This window comes from Urocitellus parryii, chromosome 4 (assembly GCF_045843805.1).
Source record: "Urocitellus parryii isolate mUroPar1 chromosome 4, mUroPar1.hap1, whole genome shotgun sequence".
Classification (NCBI taxonomy): domain Eukaryota; kingdom Metazoa; phylum Chordata; class Mammalia; order Rodentia; family Sciuridae; genus Urocitellus; species Urocitellus parryii.
Genome location: NC_135534.1, coordinates 10,121,298 through 10,141,902, shown reverse-complemented (window position 1 = coordinate 10,141,902; position 20,605 = coordinate 10,121,298). Strand labels below are relative to the sequence as shown.

General features: G+C 36.9%; 1 protein-coding gene across 1 annotated transcript in view; it reads right to left on the bottom strand.

Annotated features, from left to right (window-relative positions):
- Positions 1 to 18,275: 18,275 nt before the first annotated feature.
- The window catches only part of LOC144254472 (steroid transmembrane transporter SLC22A24-like), a 29,095-nt gene continuing 26,765 nt past the window's right edge, over positions 18,276 to 20,605 (bottom strand). Inside the window, exons 8-10 of the mRNA XM_077797665.1 lie at positions 19,910 to 20,018; positions 19,260 to 19,463; positions 18,276 to 18,360 (exon numbers count right to left, since the gene is read on the bottom strand). Of these exons, the coding sequence (XP_077653791.1) occupies positions 18,300 to 18,360; positions 19,260 to 19,463; positions 19,910 to 20,018 (374 nt within the window). The 3' untranslated portion in view covers positions 18,276 to 18,299. The remainder of the gene's footprint in view (positions 18,361 to 19,259; positions 19,464 to 19,909; positions 20,019 to 20,605) is intronic.

Genomic DNA, 20,605 nt, shown 5'->3' with positions numbered 1-20,605 from the left:
AGGGAAAAAAAAACATGTTAAGTAACATAAATGAACAAATATGGCTGGAAGAACAATCCATATCTCAATAATAAACCTAAATGTTAATGGCTTAAACTCAACAATTAAGAGACACAGGCTAGTAGAATGCAGCAAAAAAAAAAAAAAAAGATCCAACAATATGCTGCCTACAGGAGATGCATTTGATAGGAAAAGACATACATAGACTGAAGGTGAAAGGTTGGGAAAAATCATATCACTCATATGGACTGAGGAAACAAGCATACTCATATCAAATAAAATATATTTCAAGCCAAAGTTAATCAAAAGGGATAAAGAGGAACACTACATACTGCTCAAGGGAACCATACACCAAAAAGACATAACAATCATAAATATATATGCCCCAGATAATGGTGCAGCTATGTTTATCAAACAAACTCTTCTCAAGTTCAAGAGTATAATAGAGCACCATACAATAATTATGGGACACTTCAACACGCCTCTCTCACCACTGGACAGATCTTCCAAACAAAAGTTGAATGAAGAAACTATAGAACTCAATAATACAATTAATAACTTAGACTTAATTTACATATATAGAATATACCACCAAACATCAAGCAGTTATAATTTTTTTCTCAGCAACACATGGGTCCTTCTCAAAAATAGATCATATATTATGTCACAGGGCAACACTTAGAAATTGTTAAGTAGTAGAGATAATACCATGCATCCTATCTGATCATAATGGAATGAAACTGGAAATCAACAATAAAAGAAGGAAGGAAAAATCATGCATCACTTGGAGAATGAACAATAGGTTACTGAATGATCAATGGGTTATAGAAGACATCAAGGAGGAAATTAAAAAATTCTTAGAGTTAAATGAAAACACAGACACAACATATCGGAATCTATGGGACACAATGAAAGCAGTTCTAAGAGGAAAATACATTGCTTGGAGTTCATTCCTTAAAAAAAGAAAAAAATCACCAAATAAATGATCTCACACTTCATCTCAAAACCGTAGAAAAAGAAGAGCAAAACAACAGCAAAAGTAGTAGAAGGCAAGAAATGATTAAAATCAGAGATGACATCAATGAAATCAAAACAAAAGAAACAATTTAAAAAATTGACAAAACTAAAAGTTTTTTCTTTGAAAAAATAAATAAGATTGACAGACCCTTAGCCATGCTAACGAAGAGAAGAAGAGACAGAACTCAAATTACTAGCATACGGGATGAAAAAGGCAATATCACAACAGACACTTCAGAAATACAGAAGATAATTAGAAATTAGTTTGAATACTTATACTCCAATAAAATAGAAGATAGTGAAGGCATCCATAAATTTCTTAAGTAATATGACCTGCCCAGATTGAGTCAAGAGGATATACACAACCTAAACAGACCAATATCAATTGAGGAAATAGAAGAAACCATCAAACTACTACCATCTAAGAAAAGCCCAGGACTGGATGGGTATACAGTGGAGTTTTACAAAACCTTTAAAGAGGAACTAATACCAATACTTTTCAAGCTATTTCAGGAAATAGAAAAAGAGGGAGAACTTCCAAATTCATTCTATGAGGCCAACATCATCCTGATTCCTAAACCAGACAAAGACACTTCAAAGAAAGAAAACTACAGACCAATATCTCTAATGAACATAGATGCAAAAACCCTCAATAAAATTCTGGCAAATCAGATACAGAAACATATCAAAAAGATTGTGCATCATGATCAAATAGGATTCATCCCTGGGATGCAAGGCTGCTTCAATATACGGAAATCAATAAATGTTATTCATCACATCAAAAGACTTAAAGATAAGAACCATATGAGCATCTAGATAGATGCAAAAAAAGCATTTGACAAAGTACAGCATCCCTTTATGTTCAAAACTCTAGAAAAATGAGGGTAACAGGAACATACCTCAATATTGTAAAAGCCATCTATGCTAAGCCTCAGGCTAGCATCATTCTGAATGGAGAAAAATTGAAGGCATTCCCTCTAAAATCTGGAACAAGAAAGAAATGCCCTCTCTCACCACTTCTGTTCAACATAGTTCTCGAAACACTGGCCAGAGCAATTAGATGAAAGAAATTAAAGGCATAAAAATAGGAAAAGAAGGACTTAAATTTTCACTATTTGTAGGTGACGTGATCCTATACCTAGCAGACACAACAGGGTCTACAAAGAAACTACTAGAGCTAATAAATGAATTCAGCAAAGTGGCAGGATATAAAATCAACACACATAAATCAAAGGCATTCCTGTATATCAGCGACAAAACTTCTGAACTGGAACTGAGGAAAAACACTCCATTCACAATATCCTTAAAAAAATAAAATACTTGGGAATCAACCTAACAAAAGAGGTGAAAGACTTATACAATGAAAACTACAGAACCCTAAAGAGAGAAATAGAAGTAAATCTTAGAAGATGGAAAAATATACTCTGTTCATGGATAGGCAAAAATAACATCATCAAAATGGCGATATTACCAAAAGTTCTCTATAGGTTTAATGCAATGCCAATCAAAATCTCAATGGCATTTTTGTAGAAGTAGATAAAGCAATCATGAAATTAATCTGGAAAAATAAAAGACCCAGAATAATAAAAACAACTCTAAGCAGGAAGTGTGAATCAGGCAGTATAGCGATACGAGACTTCAAACTATACTACAGAGCAATAGTAAGAAAAGCAGCATGGTACTGGTACCAAAACAGGCAGGTGGACCAATGGTACAGTATAGAGGACACAGAGACTAACCCACAAAATTACAATTATCTTATATTTGATTAATGGGCTAACAGCATGCAAAGGAGGAAGGATAGCATCTTCATCAAATGGTGCTGGGAAAACTGGAAATCCATTTGCAACAGAATGAAACAGAATCTTTCTCTTGACATGCACAAAAGTTAACTCAAAATGGATAAAAGAGCTTGATATCAAATCATAGTCTCTGTGTCTGATAGTAGAAAAAGTTGGTTCCGATCTACATATTGTGGGGTTGGGCTCCAAATTCCTTAATAGGACACCCATAGCTCAGGAGTTAATAACTAGAATCAACAAATGGGACTTACTCAAACTAATTTTTTTTCCTCAGCAAGAGAAACAATAAGAGAGGTAAATAGGGAGCCTACATCATGGGAACAAGGTTTTACTCCTCACACTTCAGATAGAGCCCTATTACCAGAGTATACAAAGAACTCAAATAATTAAATAATAAGAAAACAAATAACCCAATCAACAAATGGGCCAAGGACCTGAACAGACACTTCTCAGAGGAGGACATACAATCAATCAACAAGTACATGAAAAAATGCTCACCATCTCTAGCAGTCAGAGAAATGCAAGTCAAAACCACCCTAAGATACCATCTCACCCCAGTAAGATTGGCAGCCATTATGAAGTCAAATAACAACAAGTGCTGGCGGGGATGTGGGGATTAACTTTTAGGGTTACTATTGACATATGGTTTGTCCTTCCAGTCATGTTTGTTTGTTTGTTTATTTATTTATTTACTTATTTTAATTTGGCTTGTTTTTCCTCTTTTGTTATTCCCACCCCCCTTTACTGAGTTACCTCCCACTGTTAGATTTGGGTGCTGTTTTCATTTCCTCTTCTTGTAGTGTTTTGCTCAAAATGCTTTGCAGTGCTGGTTTTCTGGCTGCAAATTCTTTTAACTTTTGTTTATCATGAAATATTTTAATTTCATTGTCAAACCTGAAGCTTAATTTTGCTGGATACAATATTCTTGGTTGGAATGCATTATCTTTCAGCATTTGAAATACGTTGTTTCAGAATCTTTTCGCTTTCAACATCTATGATGAAAAATCAGCTGTTAACCTAACTGGTTTAATCCTGAATGTAATCTGCCTCCTTTCTCTTGTAGCTTTTAATATTCTCTCCTTGTTCTGTATGTTGGATATCTTCATAATAATGTGTCTTGGAGTTGGTCTATTATGGTTTTGTATGTTTGGAGTCCTGTAGGCTTCCAGAATTTGGCAATCCATTTCATTTTTCCTTTGATTTGGACCTCTATGCTTTCTTCTATCCCAATGACTCTTAAGTTTTTTTTTTTTAATGACATCCCATATCTCTTGGATGTTTTGCTCATGGTTTCTTTTTTTTTATTTATTTTTTTAATGTTGGTTGTTCAAAACATTACATAGTTCTTGATATATCATATTTCACATTTTGATTCAAGCGGGTTATGAACTCCCATTTTACCCCGTATACAGCTTGCAGAAACGCATCAGTTACACTTCATTGCTTTACATATTGGTATACTCATGTCTGTTGTATTCAGCTGCCTTTCCTATCCTCTACTATCTCCCCTCCCCTCCCCTCCCCTCCCCTCCCCTCTTCTCTCTCTACCCCCACTACTGTAATTCATTCCTCCCCCTTGTACTGTTTTTCCCTTTCCCCTCACTTCCCGTTGTGTGTAATTTTGTATAACCCTGAGGGTCTCCTTCCATTTCCATGCAATTTCCCTTCTCTCTCCCTTTCCCTCCCACCTCTCATCCTTGTTTAATGTTGGTCTTCTTCTCATGCTCTTCTTCCCTAGTCTGTTCTTAGTTACTCTCCTTATATCAAAGGAGACATTTGGCATTTGTTTTTTAGGGCTTGGCTAGCTTCGCTTAGCATAATCTGCTCTAATGCCATCCATTTCCCACCAAATTCTATGATTTTGTCATTTTTTACTGCAGAGTAATACTCCATTGTGTATAAATGCCACATTTTTTTTATCCATTCGTCTATTGAAGGGCATCTAGGTTGATTCCACAGTCTTGCTATTGTGAATTGTGCTGCTATGAACATCGATGTAGCAGTGTCCCTGTAGCATGCTCTTTTTAGGTCTTTAGGGAATAGACCGAGAAGGGGAATGGCTGGGTCAAATGGTGGTTCCATTCCCAGCTTTCCAAGAAATCTCCATACTGCTTTCCAAATTGGCTGCACCAATTTGCAGTCCCACCAACAATGTACAAGTGTACCCTTTTCCCCACAACCTCGCCAGCACTTATTGTTGTTCGACTTCATAATGGCTGCCAATATTACTGGAGTGAGATGGTATCTTAGGGTGGTTTTGATTTGCATTTCTCTGATTGCTAGAGATGGTGAGCATTTTTTCATGTACTTGTTGATTGATTGTATGTCCTCCTCTGAGAAGTGTCTATTCAAGTCCTTGGCCCATTTGTTGATTGGGTTATTTGTTATCTTATTGTCTAATTTTCTGAGTTCTTTATATATTCTGGATATTAGGGCTCTATCTGAAGTGTGAGGAGTAAAGATTTGTTCCCATGATGTAGGCTCCCTATTTACCTCTCTTATTGTTTCTTTTGCTGAGAAAAAACTTTTTAGTTTAAGTAAGTCCCATTTGTTGATTCTAGATGTTAACTCTTGTGCTATGGGTGTCCTATTGAGGAATTTGGAGCCCGAACCCACAGCATGTAGGTCGTAGCCAACTTTTTCTTCTATCAGATGCCGTGTCTCTGATTTGATATCAAGCTCCTTGATCCATTTTGAGTTAACTTTTGTGCTTGGTGAGAGAAAGGGATTCAGATTCATTTTGTTGCATATGGATTTCCAGTTTTCCCAGCACCATTTGTTGAAGATGCTATCCTTCCTCCTTTGCATGCTTTTAGCCCCTTTATCAAATATAAGAAAGTTGTAGTTTTGTGGGTTGGTTTCTGTGTCCTCTATTCTGTACCATTGGTCCACCCGCCTGTTTTGGTACCAGTACCATGCTGTTTTTGTTACTATTGCTCTGTAGTATAGTTTGAGATCTGGAATCGCTATACCACCTGATTCACACTTCCTGCTTAGTATTGTTTTTGCTATTCTGGGTCTTTTATTCTTCCATATGAATTTCATGATTGCTTTCTCCATTTCTACAAGAAATGCCGTTGGGATTTTGATTGGCATTGCATTAAACCTATAGAGAACTTTTGGTAATATCGCCATTTTGATGATGTTAGTTCTGCCTATCCATGAACAGGGTATATTTTTCCATCTTCTAAGGTCTTCTTCAATTTCTCTTTTTAGGGTTCTGTAGTTTTCATTGTATAAGTCTTTCACCTCTTTTGTTAGGTTGATTCCCAAGTATTTTATTCTTTTTGAGGATATTGTGAACGACGTGGTTGTCCTTGTTTCCATTTCAGAGGATTTGTCGCTGATATATAGGAATGCCTTTGATTTATGCATGTTGATTTTATAACCTGCCACTTTGCTGAATTCATTTATTATCTCTAATAGTTTCTTTGTAGACCCTTTTGGGTCTGCTAGGTATAGAATCATGTCATCTGCAAGTAGTGATAATTTAAGTTCTTCTTTTCCTATTTTTATGCCTTTAATTTCTTTCGTCTGTCTAATTGCTCTGGCCAGTGTTTCGAGAACTATGTTGAACAGAAGTCGTGAAAGAGGGCATCCCTGTCTTGTTCCAGATCTTAGAGGCAATGCCTTCAATTTTTCTCCATTCAGAATGATGCTAGCCTGAGGCTTAGCATAAATTGCTTTTACAATGTTGAGGTATGTTCCTGTTATCCCTAGTTTTTCAAGAGTTTTGAACATAAAGGGATGCTGTACTTTGTGGAATGCTTTTTCCGCATCTATCGAGATGATCATATGGTTCTTATTTTTAAGTCTATTGATGTGGTGAATAACATTTATTGATTTCCGTATATTGAACCAACCTTGCATACCAGGGATGAATCCTACTTGATCATGGTACACAATTTTTTTGATATGTTTTTGTATCCGATTCGCCAGAATTTTATTGAGGATTTTTGCATCTAGGTTCATTAGAGATATTGGTCTGTAGTTTTCTTTCTTTGAAGTGTCTTTGTCTGGTTTCGGAATCAGGGTGATGTTAGCCTCGTAGAATGAATTTGGTAGTTCTCCCTCTTTTTCTATTTCCTGAAATAGCTTGAAAAGTATTGGTATTAGTTCCTCTTTAAAGGTAAAACTCTGCTGCATACCCGTCCGGTCCTGGGCTTTTCTTAGATGGTAGTAGTTTGATGGTTTCTTCTATTTCCTCAATTGATATTGGACTGTTTAGGTTGTGTATATCCTCTTGACTCAATCTGGGCAGATTATATGACTTAAGAAATTTATCGATGCCTTCACTATCTTCTATTTTATTGGAGTATAAGGATTCAAAATAATTTCTGATTATCTTCTGTATTTCTGAAGTGTCTGTTGTGATATTGCCTCGTTCATCCCGTATGCTGGTAATTTGAGTTCTCTCTCTTCTTCTCTTCGTTAGCATGGCTAAGGGTCTGTCAATTTTATTTATTTTTTCAAAGAACCAGGTTTTAGTTTTGTCAATTTTTTCAATTGTTTCTTTTGTTTTGATTTCATTAATTTCAGCTCTGATTTTAATTATTTCTTGCCTTCTACTTCTTTTGCTGTTGTTTTGCTCTTCTTTTTCTAGGATTTTGAGATGAAGTATGAGATCATTTATTTGTTGTTTTTTTTTCTTTTTTTAAGGAATGCACTCCAAGCAATGAATTTTCCTCTTAGAACTGCTTTCAGTGTGTCCCATAGATTCTGGTATGTTGTGTCTGTGTTTTCATTTAACTCTAAGAATTTTTTAATTTCCTCCTTGATGTCTTCTAAAACCCATTGATCATTCCCAGTAACCTATTGTTCATTCTCCAAGTGATGCATGATTTTTCCTTCCTTCTTTTTTCATTGATTTTCAGTTTCATTCCATTGTGATCAGATAAGATGCATGGTATTATCTCTACTCCTTTATATTGACTAAGAGTTTCCCTGTGACATAATATATGATCTATTTTTGAGAAGGATCCATGTGCTGCTGAGAAAAAAGTGTAGCTGCTTGATGTTGGGTGGTATATTCTATATGTGTCATTTAAGTCTAGGTTGTTAATTGTATTATTGAGTTCTATAGTTTCCTTATTCAGCTTTTGTTTGGAAGATCTGTCCAGTGGTGAGAGAGGTTTGTTAAAGTCTCCCTTGATTATTGTATGGTGGTCTATTAGAGTCTTGAACTTGAGAAGAGTTTGCTTGATGAACATAGCAGCCCTGTTGTTTGGGGCATATATATTTATGATTGTTATGTCTTGTTGGTGTATGGTTCCCTTGAGCAGTATGTAGTGTCCCTCTTTATCCCTTTTGATTAACTTTGGCTTGAAATCTATTTTATTAGATATGAGTATGGACACTCCTGCTTGTTTCCTCAGTCCATATGAGTGATATGATTTTTCCCCAACCTTTCACCTTCAGTCTATGTATATCTTTTCCTATCAAATGTGTCTCCTGCAGGCAGCATATTGTTGGGTCTTGTTTTGTGATCCATTCAACTAGCTTGTGTCTCTTAATTGGTGAGTTTAAGCCATTAACATTTAGGGTTATTATTGAGATATGGTTTGTTTTTCCAGCCATAGTTTGTTTATTAATGCTATTAAACCTGATTTGTTTTCCTCTTTGATTATTTTCCCCCTTTACTGTCCTACCTCCCACTGTTGGTTTTCATTGTTGTTTTCCATTTCCTCTTCCTGTAGTGTTTTGCCAAGGATTTTTTGAAGAGATGGTTTTCTAGCTGCTAATTCTTTTAACTTTTGTTTGTCGTGGAATGTTTTAATTTAATCTTCCATCCTGAAGCTTAATTTCACGGGATACCCGATTCTTGGTTGGAACCCATTTTCTTTTAGCGATTGAAATATGTTATTCCAGGATATTCTAGGTTTTAGAGTCTGTGTTGAGAGATCAGCTGTTATCCTGATTGGTTTACCCCTAAATGTAATCTGCTTCCTTTCTCTTGTAGCTTTTAAAATTCTCTCCTTATTTTGTATGTTGGACATCTTCATTATAATGTGTCTAGGTGTGGATCTCTTATGATTTTGCACATTCGGCATCCTGTAGGCTTCTAGGATTTGGGATTTTGTCTCATTCTTCAAGTCTGGGAAGTTTTCTTGTATTATTTCACTGAATAGATTGCTTAATCCTTTGGTTTGGAGCTCTGTGCCTTCCTGTATCCCAATGACTCTTAAGTTTGGTCTTTTGATATTATCCCATAGTTCTTGAATGTTCTGCTCATGGTTTCTTAGTAGACTTGCTGAGCTATCTATGTTCTTTTCAAGTTGAAATACTCTGTCTTCATTGTCTGATGTTCTATCTTCTAAGTGATCCACTCTGCTGGTAGTATTCTCAATTGAGTTTTTAAGTTGGTTTATTGTTTCCTGCATTTCTAGGATTTCTATTTGTTTGTTTTTTATTACCTCTATCTCCCTGTGAAATTGATCTTTTACTTCCTGGATTTGTTTGTCAATGTGATCTTTCATTGTCTGATTTTGCTGTCTCATGTCTTCCTTGAGACTCCAGATCATCTGAAGCATGTATGTCCTGAGCTCTCTATCTGACATTCCATCTGTTGCAGCTATTACCTCTTCTAAAGTTGAGTTGACCTGCATTGCCTGTGGTCCTTTCTTTCCTTGTCTTTTCATACTGCTGGCGTTTCTTTCTGCTTGGTGAAATTGTTGTGTCTTTGAAATTTTCCCTCTATTTATTTATATTGCTCTTGTATAGTTGAAAAATCACCCTTGCAGGGCAGGTAGTGGCTGTGATCCTCCTCCAATTAGTGTGATCCGTCTACCATGCTGGCAGGCCCTAGGTCTGCTCTGCTGGTCGGTCAAAGGTCCGCCTACCCAGCAGGCGCCAGGGGCACCTGTGTCACTCCGTAGGTTGCTGGGCCTAACCTCCCGATGGGTTGCAGGTTCCCCTAGCTTGCAGGCACTGAGGGAGGGGCCGGTTCCGTCCCTCAGCGGGCCGCTGGGCCCGATCTGCCGGTGTTCACAGTCCCACTTACCTTGCAGACAGTGGGGGAGGGGACGGGCCTGGCCCTCAGCCGGCCGCCGGACCTGTCCTAGTGGGTCCGGTCCGCGTTCCCCGCAGGCGCATGTAGCTGCTCTGTCACTTGGCTGGTTGCTGGGCCTGACCCACCCGCCCGTGGGTTGCAGGTTTGCCTAGCTTCCAGGCACTGGGCGAGGGGCCGGTTCCGCCCCTCAGCAGGCTTTGGGCCCCATCTGCTGGTGTTCACACTCCCTCCTACCTTGCAGACACTGGGGGAGGGGATGGACCTCGCCCTCAGCCGGCCGCCGGACCTGTCCTAGTGGGTCCGGTCCGCGTTCCCCGCAGGCGCGTGTAGCTGCTCTGTCACTTGGCTGGTTGCTGGGCCTGACCCCTGCTCATGGTTTCTTACCAGCCTTTCTGTACTGACTACATTCTTTTCAAGTTGGTAAAATTTGTCTTCATTATCTGATGTTCTGACTTCTATTTGATCTAGTCTATTTGTAATATTCTCATTTGAGTTTTTGATTTGGTTTATGGTTTCCTGCATTTCTAGGATTACTGTTTGATTTTTTAAAAATTTCTCTATCTCCTGGTAGAGTTCATTTTTTGCTTCTTGAATCTGCTTATGTAATTCATTTTCAAAGTATTCTTTCATTGTTTGGACTTGCTGTCTAATGACTTCTTTAAGATTCCATTCCATCTGAGTCAGGTATGCCTTGAGTTCTTTCTCTGTCCATTTTCCTGGTGCCTCTAGTTTCTCCTGTATATTTAAGTTTTCCTGCATTGTTTGTAATCCTTTTCCCTTGTTTTTTCATAGTGTTCATGTTACTTTCCAACTCTGTTTAACTGCTGTGTTTCTGTTTTCTCCTATAAATTTGTTTTGGTTTTGTATATCTCTGTGGTCTCTCCTTTGTGGTGGGAGACTACATCTAGAGATGTTGGGCTTTATTGTAATTTAAAGCTGCTTCATTTGATTCATAAAAGGCTTATGGATTCTGTAGACATATAGTTATCTGTTGTTTGGTCTTAGGATTTTATGTTTAGTTTGGGTGCTATGATGGTATGAAGGTTAGTATGTCTTGGCTGCTTTGGAAGATTGCTCTACTGAAGGGGGATATTAACAGGCAAATGGATCAGGGTATTTGGTAATAGCTAGGTACTTAGGAGCCCTATCGATAGCCTTGGAACATTCACCTATTTGCATTTAGAAAATTACATGTAATGAAAGTCATAATGCTTGGAATGAAAGTTAGGGGGAAGGGGAAAGAATGAGTCCTTAAAGATAAAGAGGGAGAGAAAAATAGGTAGAATAAAGGAGAATGGAAAGAAGAATAAAAATTGAAAAGGGAAGAAAAAGAAAGATAAATGAAGTCTTAGAGTTCTATTTTCTTCTTTTCCAGTAGGTGGAGCTGTGCCATCCGAGCTGAGCTTCTGCTCTCTGTGTGCTGGCAGCAATCCTTGTAAGTCTGCTCCTCTTCCCCTATTGGGCGTCTCTCCAATCCTGTTAGTCCAGAGCCATTTCTCTTCTCTGGCCCCTCCCCCCTTTCTCCTGCCAGCCAGCCAGGCCCCACTCACACCATCAGTTTAATTTGTCTGGACCTCTTCAGTGGCCATGCCCCTGGGAACTGGTGGCTAAGGCCTTGGGTGTCACCACTGGTGGTAGGGGGATTTGGGGTTCGGGAGTCCCCTCTGCTTCCCTCGGTCCCTACAGTCATGCCTATGGAGCTCTGGGGCAAGATTTTTGAGGTTTCCCAGCTGTATGTATATGGTGGGGATGGGAGTTACACACCTGCTAAAGCCGATACAGCTGGAAAGGGATCCCATGCGCCAACTCTGGTGACGTCAGTTCTCTGCTATGGCCAGCCCCAGACTTCTTGCCGGAGTGTCCGATGGGTTGGGTGGGTCTTGCCTGTCTCTGGTCTGTCCCAGAATTGGTTTCACTTCTATTCTGCTGTTTCATGAAGGCTTGGTTAGCAACCTCTTCATAGAGTCTCTACGCCGCACATGGTATCCCGCAGTGCTGAAAAGCCTCCACGTCGGTTGCCTCTGGTTGCTAGGCAGCGGTGGCTCAGACCTCTGTGCAGGGTGGCCGAGATTCACCCATCCGGGGCAAGCTATCACCTCAAATAATCCCAAATTTCCCAGCTAGGTCTCACTTCAGCGGAATTTTGCTGGGAGTTACTCAGCAGGTGAAATCTAAACTTTCTGATGCATCTCACTGTCTGCTTGGCTGAGGAGGTACTGAAAGCGCTGCCTCCCCTGCCCACTGCCATGTTGAGTCCTCTTAAAATTCTTAAATGAAGACAAAAATCACTATGGAAAAGTAGACAATATTAATAGCCTCATATATCTACTAAAAATGAAGTTTGTAGGTAAAACAATATTAATTCCACCTTTTAAAAAAAGACAAATGAAAATAAAATAAAAAATTACAGTGGCAGAATTCTATCAAAAACAAAACAACAACAGCAAATATCCCAACATATCATGACCAAGATTGTGTTATTGTAGAATTACAAGGGTGCTTTAACATTTGAAAAGCCATCAATGTACTTTTCCATACTTGGAGAGTAAAAGAAAGAAAACAGATCATCTCAATAGATCTGGCAAATTATGGCATCTTTTAAAAAAAAATAATTTATTTTTTCTAATTGGCATGCATTTGTGCTCATCTATGGTATACAGCATTGTAAATATCTATATCTATATCTATATCTATCTATCTATCTATCTATATATATATATATATATATATATATATATATATACCATATAACAAAAATCAGGCAGTTAGCATTTCCATCACTTTGAATATTGTCATATTTATGTGTTGGTACCTCCAAATTCTTATCCTCTAGTTATATTGGAATGTATACTTAAGTGGAACATAAATTGGAAGGTAAGATTTTATCTTTGTTTTCAAATAAGTGATGTTGATTTTTCTTCCTGTCAAAAAATTTAAATCAACTTAGAATAAATATATCTATCAAAAAGTATATATAAAGTATATATAATACTTTATTTTATATATATATATATATATATATATATATATATATATATAGAGAGAGAGAGAGAGAGAGAGAGAGAGAGAGACTGTATAACAATCAAATCAGGCAGTTAGCATTTCCATCGCTTTGAATATTGTCGTATTTATGTATTGGGATATTCAAATTTTTGTTCTCTAGCTATATTGGAATATGTACCTAATTGCCATAGACTGCATAGACAGTAGTTGTCCTATCACACTACAGGACATTAGAGCTACTCCCCCAGTATAGTTCATAACTTAGTTGTTCCCCCACAGCTCATGTGTTGAAGACTTGCACTCTAGAAGATGGAGGGGTGGAGAGGTGGCTATTGGGATGATGACTTTAGGAGGTGGAACCTAGTTGAAAGCTATTAGGTCACTGGGACTGTGCTCCTAAAGTAGATATTGGGAACCCAACTCATTTCTATCACTTTCTGCTCACAGTCACCAAGAGATGAGCAGCTTTGCTCTACCAAGCAATCCCTGCCATGGTGAACTGCCTTGCTGACAAAGCAACAGGAACAAGCAACCATGGTAAAATTGTGAGCCAAAATAGATATTTTACCCCCTTAAGTTGATTTTCTCAGATATATTTTCATAATGACAGAAAGATGAACAACTTCCCCCTTCCTAACCTTTAGTGACTTCTATACTCTCTACTGCTATGTGATTAACTATTTTTGGCTTCCATAAATGAATGAAAACATTAACTAATGTCTTTCTTATTCCAGTAATTGCCTTACTTATTTCATATAATATCATTTTATCTAGTTGCTGCAAATGACAGGAGTTTATTCTTTTTGTGGCTTAATTATATTTCATTGTGTGTATGTGCATCTTTTTCTCAAGTTTTTCTCTTTTTGTTTCCTTCTATTTTAAGAGTCACTGAGTGATATTGGGTTTTGATTGGTATATTATGGAAAGCCTGAGGAAAAGAACAAAATGGCACTTCCCACCAGTGCCAGTTCCTATCTTTTTAGGGTTATAACTAAGAAAGTTATTAATTTTTTGTTATCTACCTTTCTTTAGAACATAAATCAAAACCATTAGCTTGAATTTGAGGTGTATACACAATACATACACATTAGGGTGTGAAATACTTTATATAAATAGTTATTACATTTCCAAGTACTGGAAACAATATCTGTGCTAAGATTTATTTTGACTGAATGGAACAAAAAGGGTTCAACCTTCAACTACAGAGGGTTGTACTAATAGTAAATCTCTTAAAGTAAAAAATATATTCCTCTCCATTTTTATTTGCCACAGACTACACCATGTCCTGAGTAGATTCATTATGGGAAAAATGTCAATCACAGCTTTATTATCTTACTTTGGAAGGAAATAACAAGAAAACAACTTGGAAGGTAAGAATACATCTTTGTTTTCAAATAAATGATGTTGATTTTTCTTCCTATCAAAAAATATAAATCAACTTATAATAAGTATATGTATCAAAAAAGTATAATTCAGATTGTGATAAATATACCTAAACCATTAGATAAATATATTTAATTTTGTTTGTTGGTGGGGACTGAACCGAAAGCCTTGTGCATGGGGGGCAAGCACTCTACCAACTGAGCTATATCCCGAACCCAGATAAATATATCTAAACTATTCATCTATATATATCCATCAACCTCTAATAAGAGTTTCCATTGACATGGTGATTCTTGAATGGATGATATCACATACAAAGATGAGAAGATCTCTACTGTCCTATATACAATGACCTTTTTTTGTGGTGCTGGGGATTGAATCCAGGGCTTGTGCATGCAAGGGAAGCACTCTACCAGCTAAGTTATATACCCAGCCCTTTCCATAGGCTCTTTATCAATAAAAGGCTGGGCTTTACCAAAGGGCTGCAAAAATTAATGGTTTAGATATATTTATCATAAACTGACCTAAACCTTTTCAAAAGGAAGAAAAGTTAACCTCACTTTTTTTTTTCAAAAAGTGAGAGATTTTTGCTACAGCCATGAATTCTTTAACATCTTGATTATTAACAAAATTAATAATTCTAGTTATTTTTAGGTTCTGATGAACTGAACATTTTTACAGAGTTTTTCTCTAGCTACAGAAGCCCTCTTTATGTCCACAACAGCTATTACAAACTCTATGTTAGCATAATAAGTGTTCCAGGGAAAACTAATTAACCTTCTGGCCATCAATATCCAACATTGGTAATGTGTATTTTCACCATCCTCTCTTCTACATTACCTTTTATGATAATATTTACAACTTAATTAAAAGAAAATTTGTAAAGAATGTTGGTTTTCTCTGCATTATCCAACTCAACAATGATAACTGTGGAGGCAATTAAATCATCTCCATGTCGGAGTGAATAGAATTCCTATTCTTGGGCAGTGGACCCTCTCCAGCCACCTGAGTTGCCTGTCTTCCTCTGGCCCAGGCTGAGGTTCAGGAAGAGACACCTCTGGTTTTCTGCTTCAGTGCTGGGTGCCACCTGCTTCTAGGGAACTGGAGGGAGGCACAAGCCTAGGCCACGATGCTGCTGGCCAGGCCCCATCTGTGGCTTCATTTGACTCAGGGAGATTACTGCTACATTGTAAGCAGTGAGCCCCATAGACCACCACACTCCCCCAGATCCCTTCATTTAAAATTCCATTCAAATGATTATCTTTGACATCTTGCTAAGTTCATAACTTGTCTTTGTGAATAGTGTTGTAGTAAACATAAGCATGCAGATATCTCATTGATATAATGATATCCTTACCTTTGTGTATATATATATATATATATATATATATATATATATATATATATATATATATAAACCTATTGGTGAGATTACTGGATCATGGTATAATTCTACTTTTAGTTTTTTGAGCACTCACCATGCCATTTTTCACAATGGCTATACCAGTTAATATTCCCATCACAGGGGTATGAAACTTAACCCTTCTCTGGATCTTGGCTAGCATTTGTAATTTTTGTCTTTTTGATAATATCCATTTTAACTAGGTGAAATGACACCTTATTGTAGTTTTGATTTGCATTTCCTTAATGACTAGTGTTGACCATTTGAGAAACATCTATTCAGACCATTTGCCTATTTTAAAGTCAGTTTTTCTATGTTATTGAGTGCTTATCACCCAATCATCACTGTTGGGTGTGTGAGAGACTCCCCACTGAAGTTAAGTTTCAGTCTTGCATAATCCCTTACCTCTCCCCTCCTCTCTAAAGGGTGCAAAGCTGAAGAGCATCAAATTCAAATATTTTCTCATCCAATCCCCATGAGACACAGCGTCTGCTAGCAGTTCCTGAGTCACCTTGCCAATCAGCACCCACCATGTCACCTATGCAACCCTTCTTAAGCTGAAGTTTGCAAGCTCACACTCTCTGCCCTCTTTGTCTTCTTTCTCTCCTCTCTTTACTCTTTCTCTCTCTCTGCTCTATTCTTCTCTGACCTCCTCCTCTCCTCTCTCAGCTCTCTGACTCCCCTTTTCTTCCCCTTCAGACAGACCCCCAATAAATCTCTTGATTGAATCTCTGTCTTGGGTGAGTCACTCACCTTTCAATCACCACTTTTTTGATGAGTAGTTTATAAATATTTTCTCCCATTTTGTAGGTTGCCTTGACTCTGTTGACTGATTCCTTTGCTGCACAGAAACTTCTTGGTTTGATATTATCTTGTCTAGTTTTGCTTTCACTCTTGGTGCATTGGGAGGATCTATCCAATTTTTTTTTTCAATTTCAATGTCTTGAAGTGTTTTATGATCTTTTCTTTAAGGTATGTTCTTGGTGCCTTTGTAAAATATTAGATGTCTATAAATATGAGAATTAATTTCTGGATTTTCTGTTCTGTTCCACTGCTGTGTGTGCTTCTTTTTATACCAGTACCATATTCTTTTGATCACTATGGCTTTGCAATTTGTATTGAGATAATGTGTTGTATGAGTTTTTATTTTACTATACCAAAACTACTAGCAGAATAAAGAATACGTATAAGAATTTTTTGTTATTTTGGCAAGTAAAAGTTGGTATTTAATTTTAGTGTGTATTTATTTGATCACAAATTTAGAAATATTTTCTTATACTTGTTTTGAAGTGGCTTTTTCCCTCTGAGAATTATTTGCTCTTGTTTTGCCACTTTTGCATTGAAGTATAATATTATTCCTAATTATATATTAAATAAATATACATATGTATATGTTGAAGTCATCAATCATATCAATAGTTTTTTAGTATCTGATAATATGTATAATATTTTAAAGTGATTCATATTATTTGTTTAAAGTGTGAAGCCAGAAAGAATCCAGGGGAAAAACAATAAAATATTATCACAAATAGAATCATTGCAAATATTTTTGTAAATTTATTCCCAGATAGCTAATTAATATTATTTACTACAGAATATTTCAATTTATAAGTGTTTTTTTGGTGCCAAAACTTTCATATATTGTGTTTATTTATATAAGAGTATGTTTTTTGGAATTATTATGATTTGTGGTGGCATTTACTATTACTGTTTGGATTCCTGTAATTTGATAAAATGTAGTACATGTTTCATAATATATGAGCCAGCCTCTTTGTTACTCCTTTTCCTTTTCTTGCTTTCAAATTTTATCTATTCAAAGTGACATACAAAATTATATGTATTTATTTTTGCAACATGATGTTTTGCAGTACATGTGCATTTTGTAATGATGAAATGTAACTTATTAACCATGCATTACCTCATTTCTTTGTGGTGATAGCACTCAGCCATCCTTTCAGCTTTTTTCAAGAATACAATATGCTGTCATTAACTATAGTCAATATTTTGCCCAATAGATCTCTTTCACTTACTTCTCCTAACTAATTGTAATTTTGTATCTTTTGAACACTCCCCCTACCCCAGTGCCCCAGTCTCTAGAAATCACAATCCTACTGCATTTTGAGATCAACATTTTCAGGTTTCACACATGAGTGAGTTATGTGGTATTTGTCATTGTCTGTTTGTACTTCCTACATCCCTTAACATAATCTCCTCCCAGTCCACTTGTGTTATTGCAAATGTCAGAATGTTCTTCATTTATGTGGTTGAGTAGTGTTCCGTTTCATGTAATATAATACACTTTCTTAAACTATTCATCCTTTGAAGGACACTGAGGTGTGCTACAATTAACATGGAAGTGCAGGTATCTCTTTGGCATATAAACTCTCTTTTGGATGTATACCAAGTAATGGGATTGATGGATCATGGAAAAAAGGCTTCTTTTTCTATTATTAATTTCAAGATGAACTTCAAACTGTTTTTGCAATGTCTTCCTTTAAACCAACAATTGTTTGGTGAAATTACATAAACTCATAAATTATTTTGAGAAAATTTACATATTGAGTGATTTTAGGTAGCATCTATTTGTCCATTAAATTTTTGACTAGTTTTATTGGCCTAAAGAAGAATCTTGACTTTTTAATTCCTTATTTTTTTCTTCCCTGGATCAACTCTTGGAAAGTTGTTAAAACTGTGTTACTTTTGTGGAAGTATCTTCCTGCTTTACTTTTCTTGAATATTTTGTGCTGGGAAGAAGAAGAAAAAAAGAAGAAAAGATGTAGAATAAGTGTACATATCCTCCATGCTAGATGATGAGCTTTGTATCAAGTTCTACATGATATTGTTTTATCTCAAGACTCCCTAGACACCATTGTGCTGGGAAAGGCCTTGATATCTAGGAATGCCTGGGAAGACAGATTTGAGTATTGCTACTCTTACCCTTGTCAATTTAGACATTTGGTCAATGACATTTTTTGGGGAAAAATATCAAAGGGAAATTAAAAATTTCTGAGGGCACTTTTTCATTTTTCCTCATTTCAAATTCTGTCAGCCCATATCTTCAGTTTCTCTCTCTCCTTAAAATTTTCACTATATATGGCATTAAATTGGATTAAATCTTATAGAATCCACTTCCTTTAGATATAGTGTTATCTTTGTAAGTAAGGTTGCTCTGTTTTAGTCCCACAATCCTTCCTGAATGATGCAGTAATCAAGTTTGTATCTTTGAGGCATGCTCATTTCCTCCCCATAATATATTGAGCACTCATTGGACTGATGCCTGATAATACTACAAGTATGAGAATTAAGTATTTGAGTCTTCACATATTTACAAGAAAACACCAGAAGTGGGCTTTCCTTAAGGGCAGAGAGTGTGTGCCCTTCACAGTAGGACTAATTTTGACCTTTTCACTATTAAAGGACTGGTGCAACATGGTCTATGTGATCTAGTCTCAAGAGGAGTCATACAGCTTTGTGGGTAGAGGAGAGCTGCTACTGAATAAAAGACATGGGTCAAGCAGAAATAGCTCAGATCTGAGCCTGTGTGTAGGACAGATGGCTGCAAATGGTCATTTTCTTCTTCATCACAGAGCTATATAGAACATAGCCACTTCCTACTCAGGTGATGATCATGGCATCTGCTTACTTATTTTCCACATCCTGGAGGGTGTTAACAAGAGGCTGATTCCTGGTTTCTGGAAGGGGCAAGATAACAAGGCCAGCAAAGAGGATGATGACTCCATAGATGATCCAGGGCAGATGGAGAGAATACCCCAGTAAGGTCATCAGGAGAGGAGCCAGTATTGCCCCTGTTCTCTGGAATCCTGAAACAATGCCTGCAAGTGTGGACCTTAGGATGGAAAAAAAAGAAAAGAAAAGAAAATCTTGAACAAATCTGTATATATGTTGTCACTTGTCAACTCCATTGCATTTTGGGAGACAATACAGGAAAGTTATTGAACGCATGGGCTTTGACAACCAGCTCTTAATTGTGACATTGAGCACTATTGATTTATAATTAATCAGTTTCATCATAATTAAAATAAGAATATTCATAGCACCAATCCCGTAGAGTGGCTCTTCAGATTAAGTGAAAAACTGCAGTAAAAGGCTTGGCACACTGCAAGGCATAAAGTCTGTTTTAAATAATTGTGGATTATTAGTTGCTTTTAAAATTTATATTACAATTCATGTCTTGGAAACATGAAAAACCTCAATTTTATCCCTGCAGTAAGTGTTAATTAGTTCAGAAAGTCTTTTTTGGAAATCAGACAGAAGGTCGTTTAGCTCTTGTACCTGAATACAGTGGGGAGGAGCTCAATTTGGTGGAGAGTAAAACCAGTGCCGGCAGCAGAAACAGATCCAACTCCCAAGGTTGCTAAAGACACGCGCAGAGTCTGCATTTCTGGTGAGAAGACACCAGGGAGAATAAAAAAATCTTGGCTGAAGAAATCTGTCTTTCACTAATTGTGAGGTGATTCTGTTGTAGGGTTTGCAGGTGAGAAACAAATGACAGACAAAATGCAACCCCTCAGAGATGACGGAGGGGTTGATGAGCTGCTGAATGCTGGGCTGAAACACTGAACCAAAGGATCTAAATCTCTTGCTTCAATTTTCTCTGCACATTTGAGTATTGCTCATAATGGTGGGAATAGAGAAATCAGGAAATATTTGTTTTATTAATTTTGTCAATTTTTCAGGGCATTTTCTGAAGGGCCTAGAACTATATGTGAACAAAAACTGAGGATTGTATGACCCATGTCTTGAACAGCTTAGAACTAAGAGTATGGTAACAATGTGTGATGTGGGGAAAGTCCTCCTCCACATAGTGACAAAAGGATTGGACAATCTGAAGAGAGGCAAGTTCTAGGCAATAATTCAGGATTTTAAAAGCCTGACATTAGAAAGTCTATTCAGAAGTGAATAATGTCATACTGGGTATTAATCACATACTTTTTAATTACTGAATTTACAGAGGTTAAACAGATTATT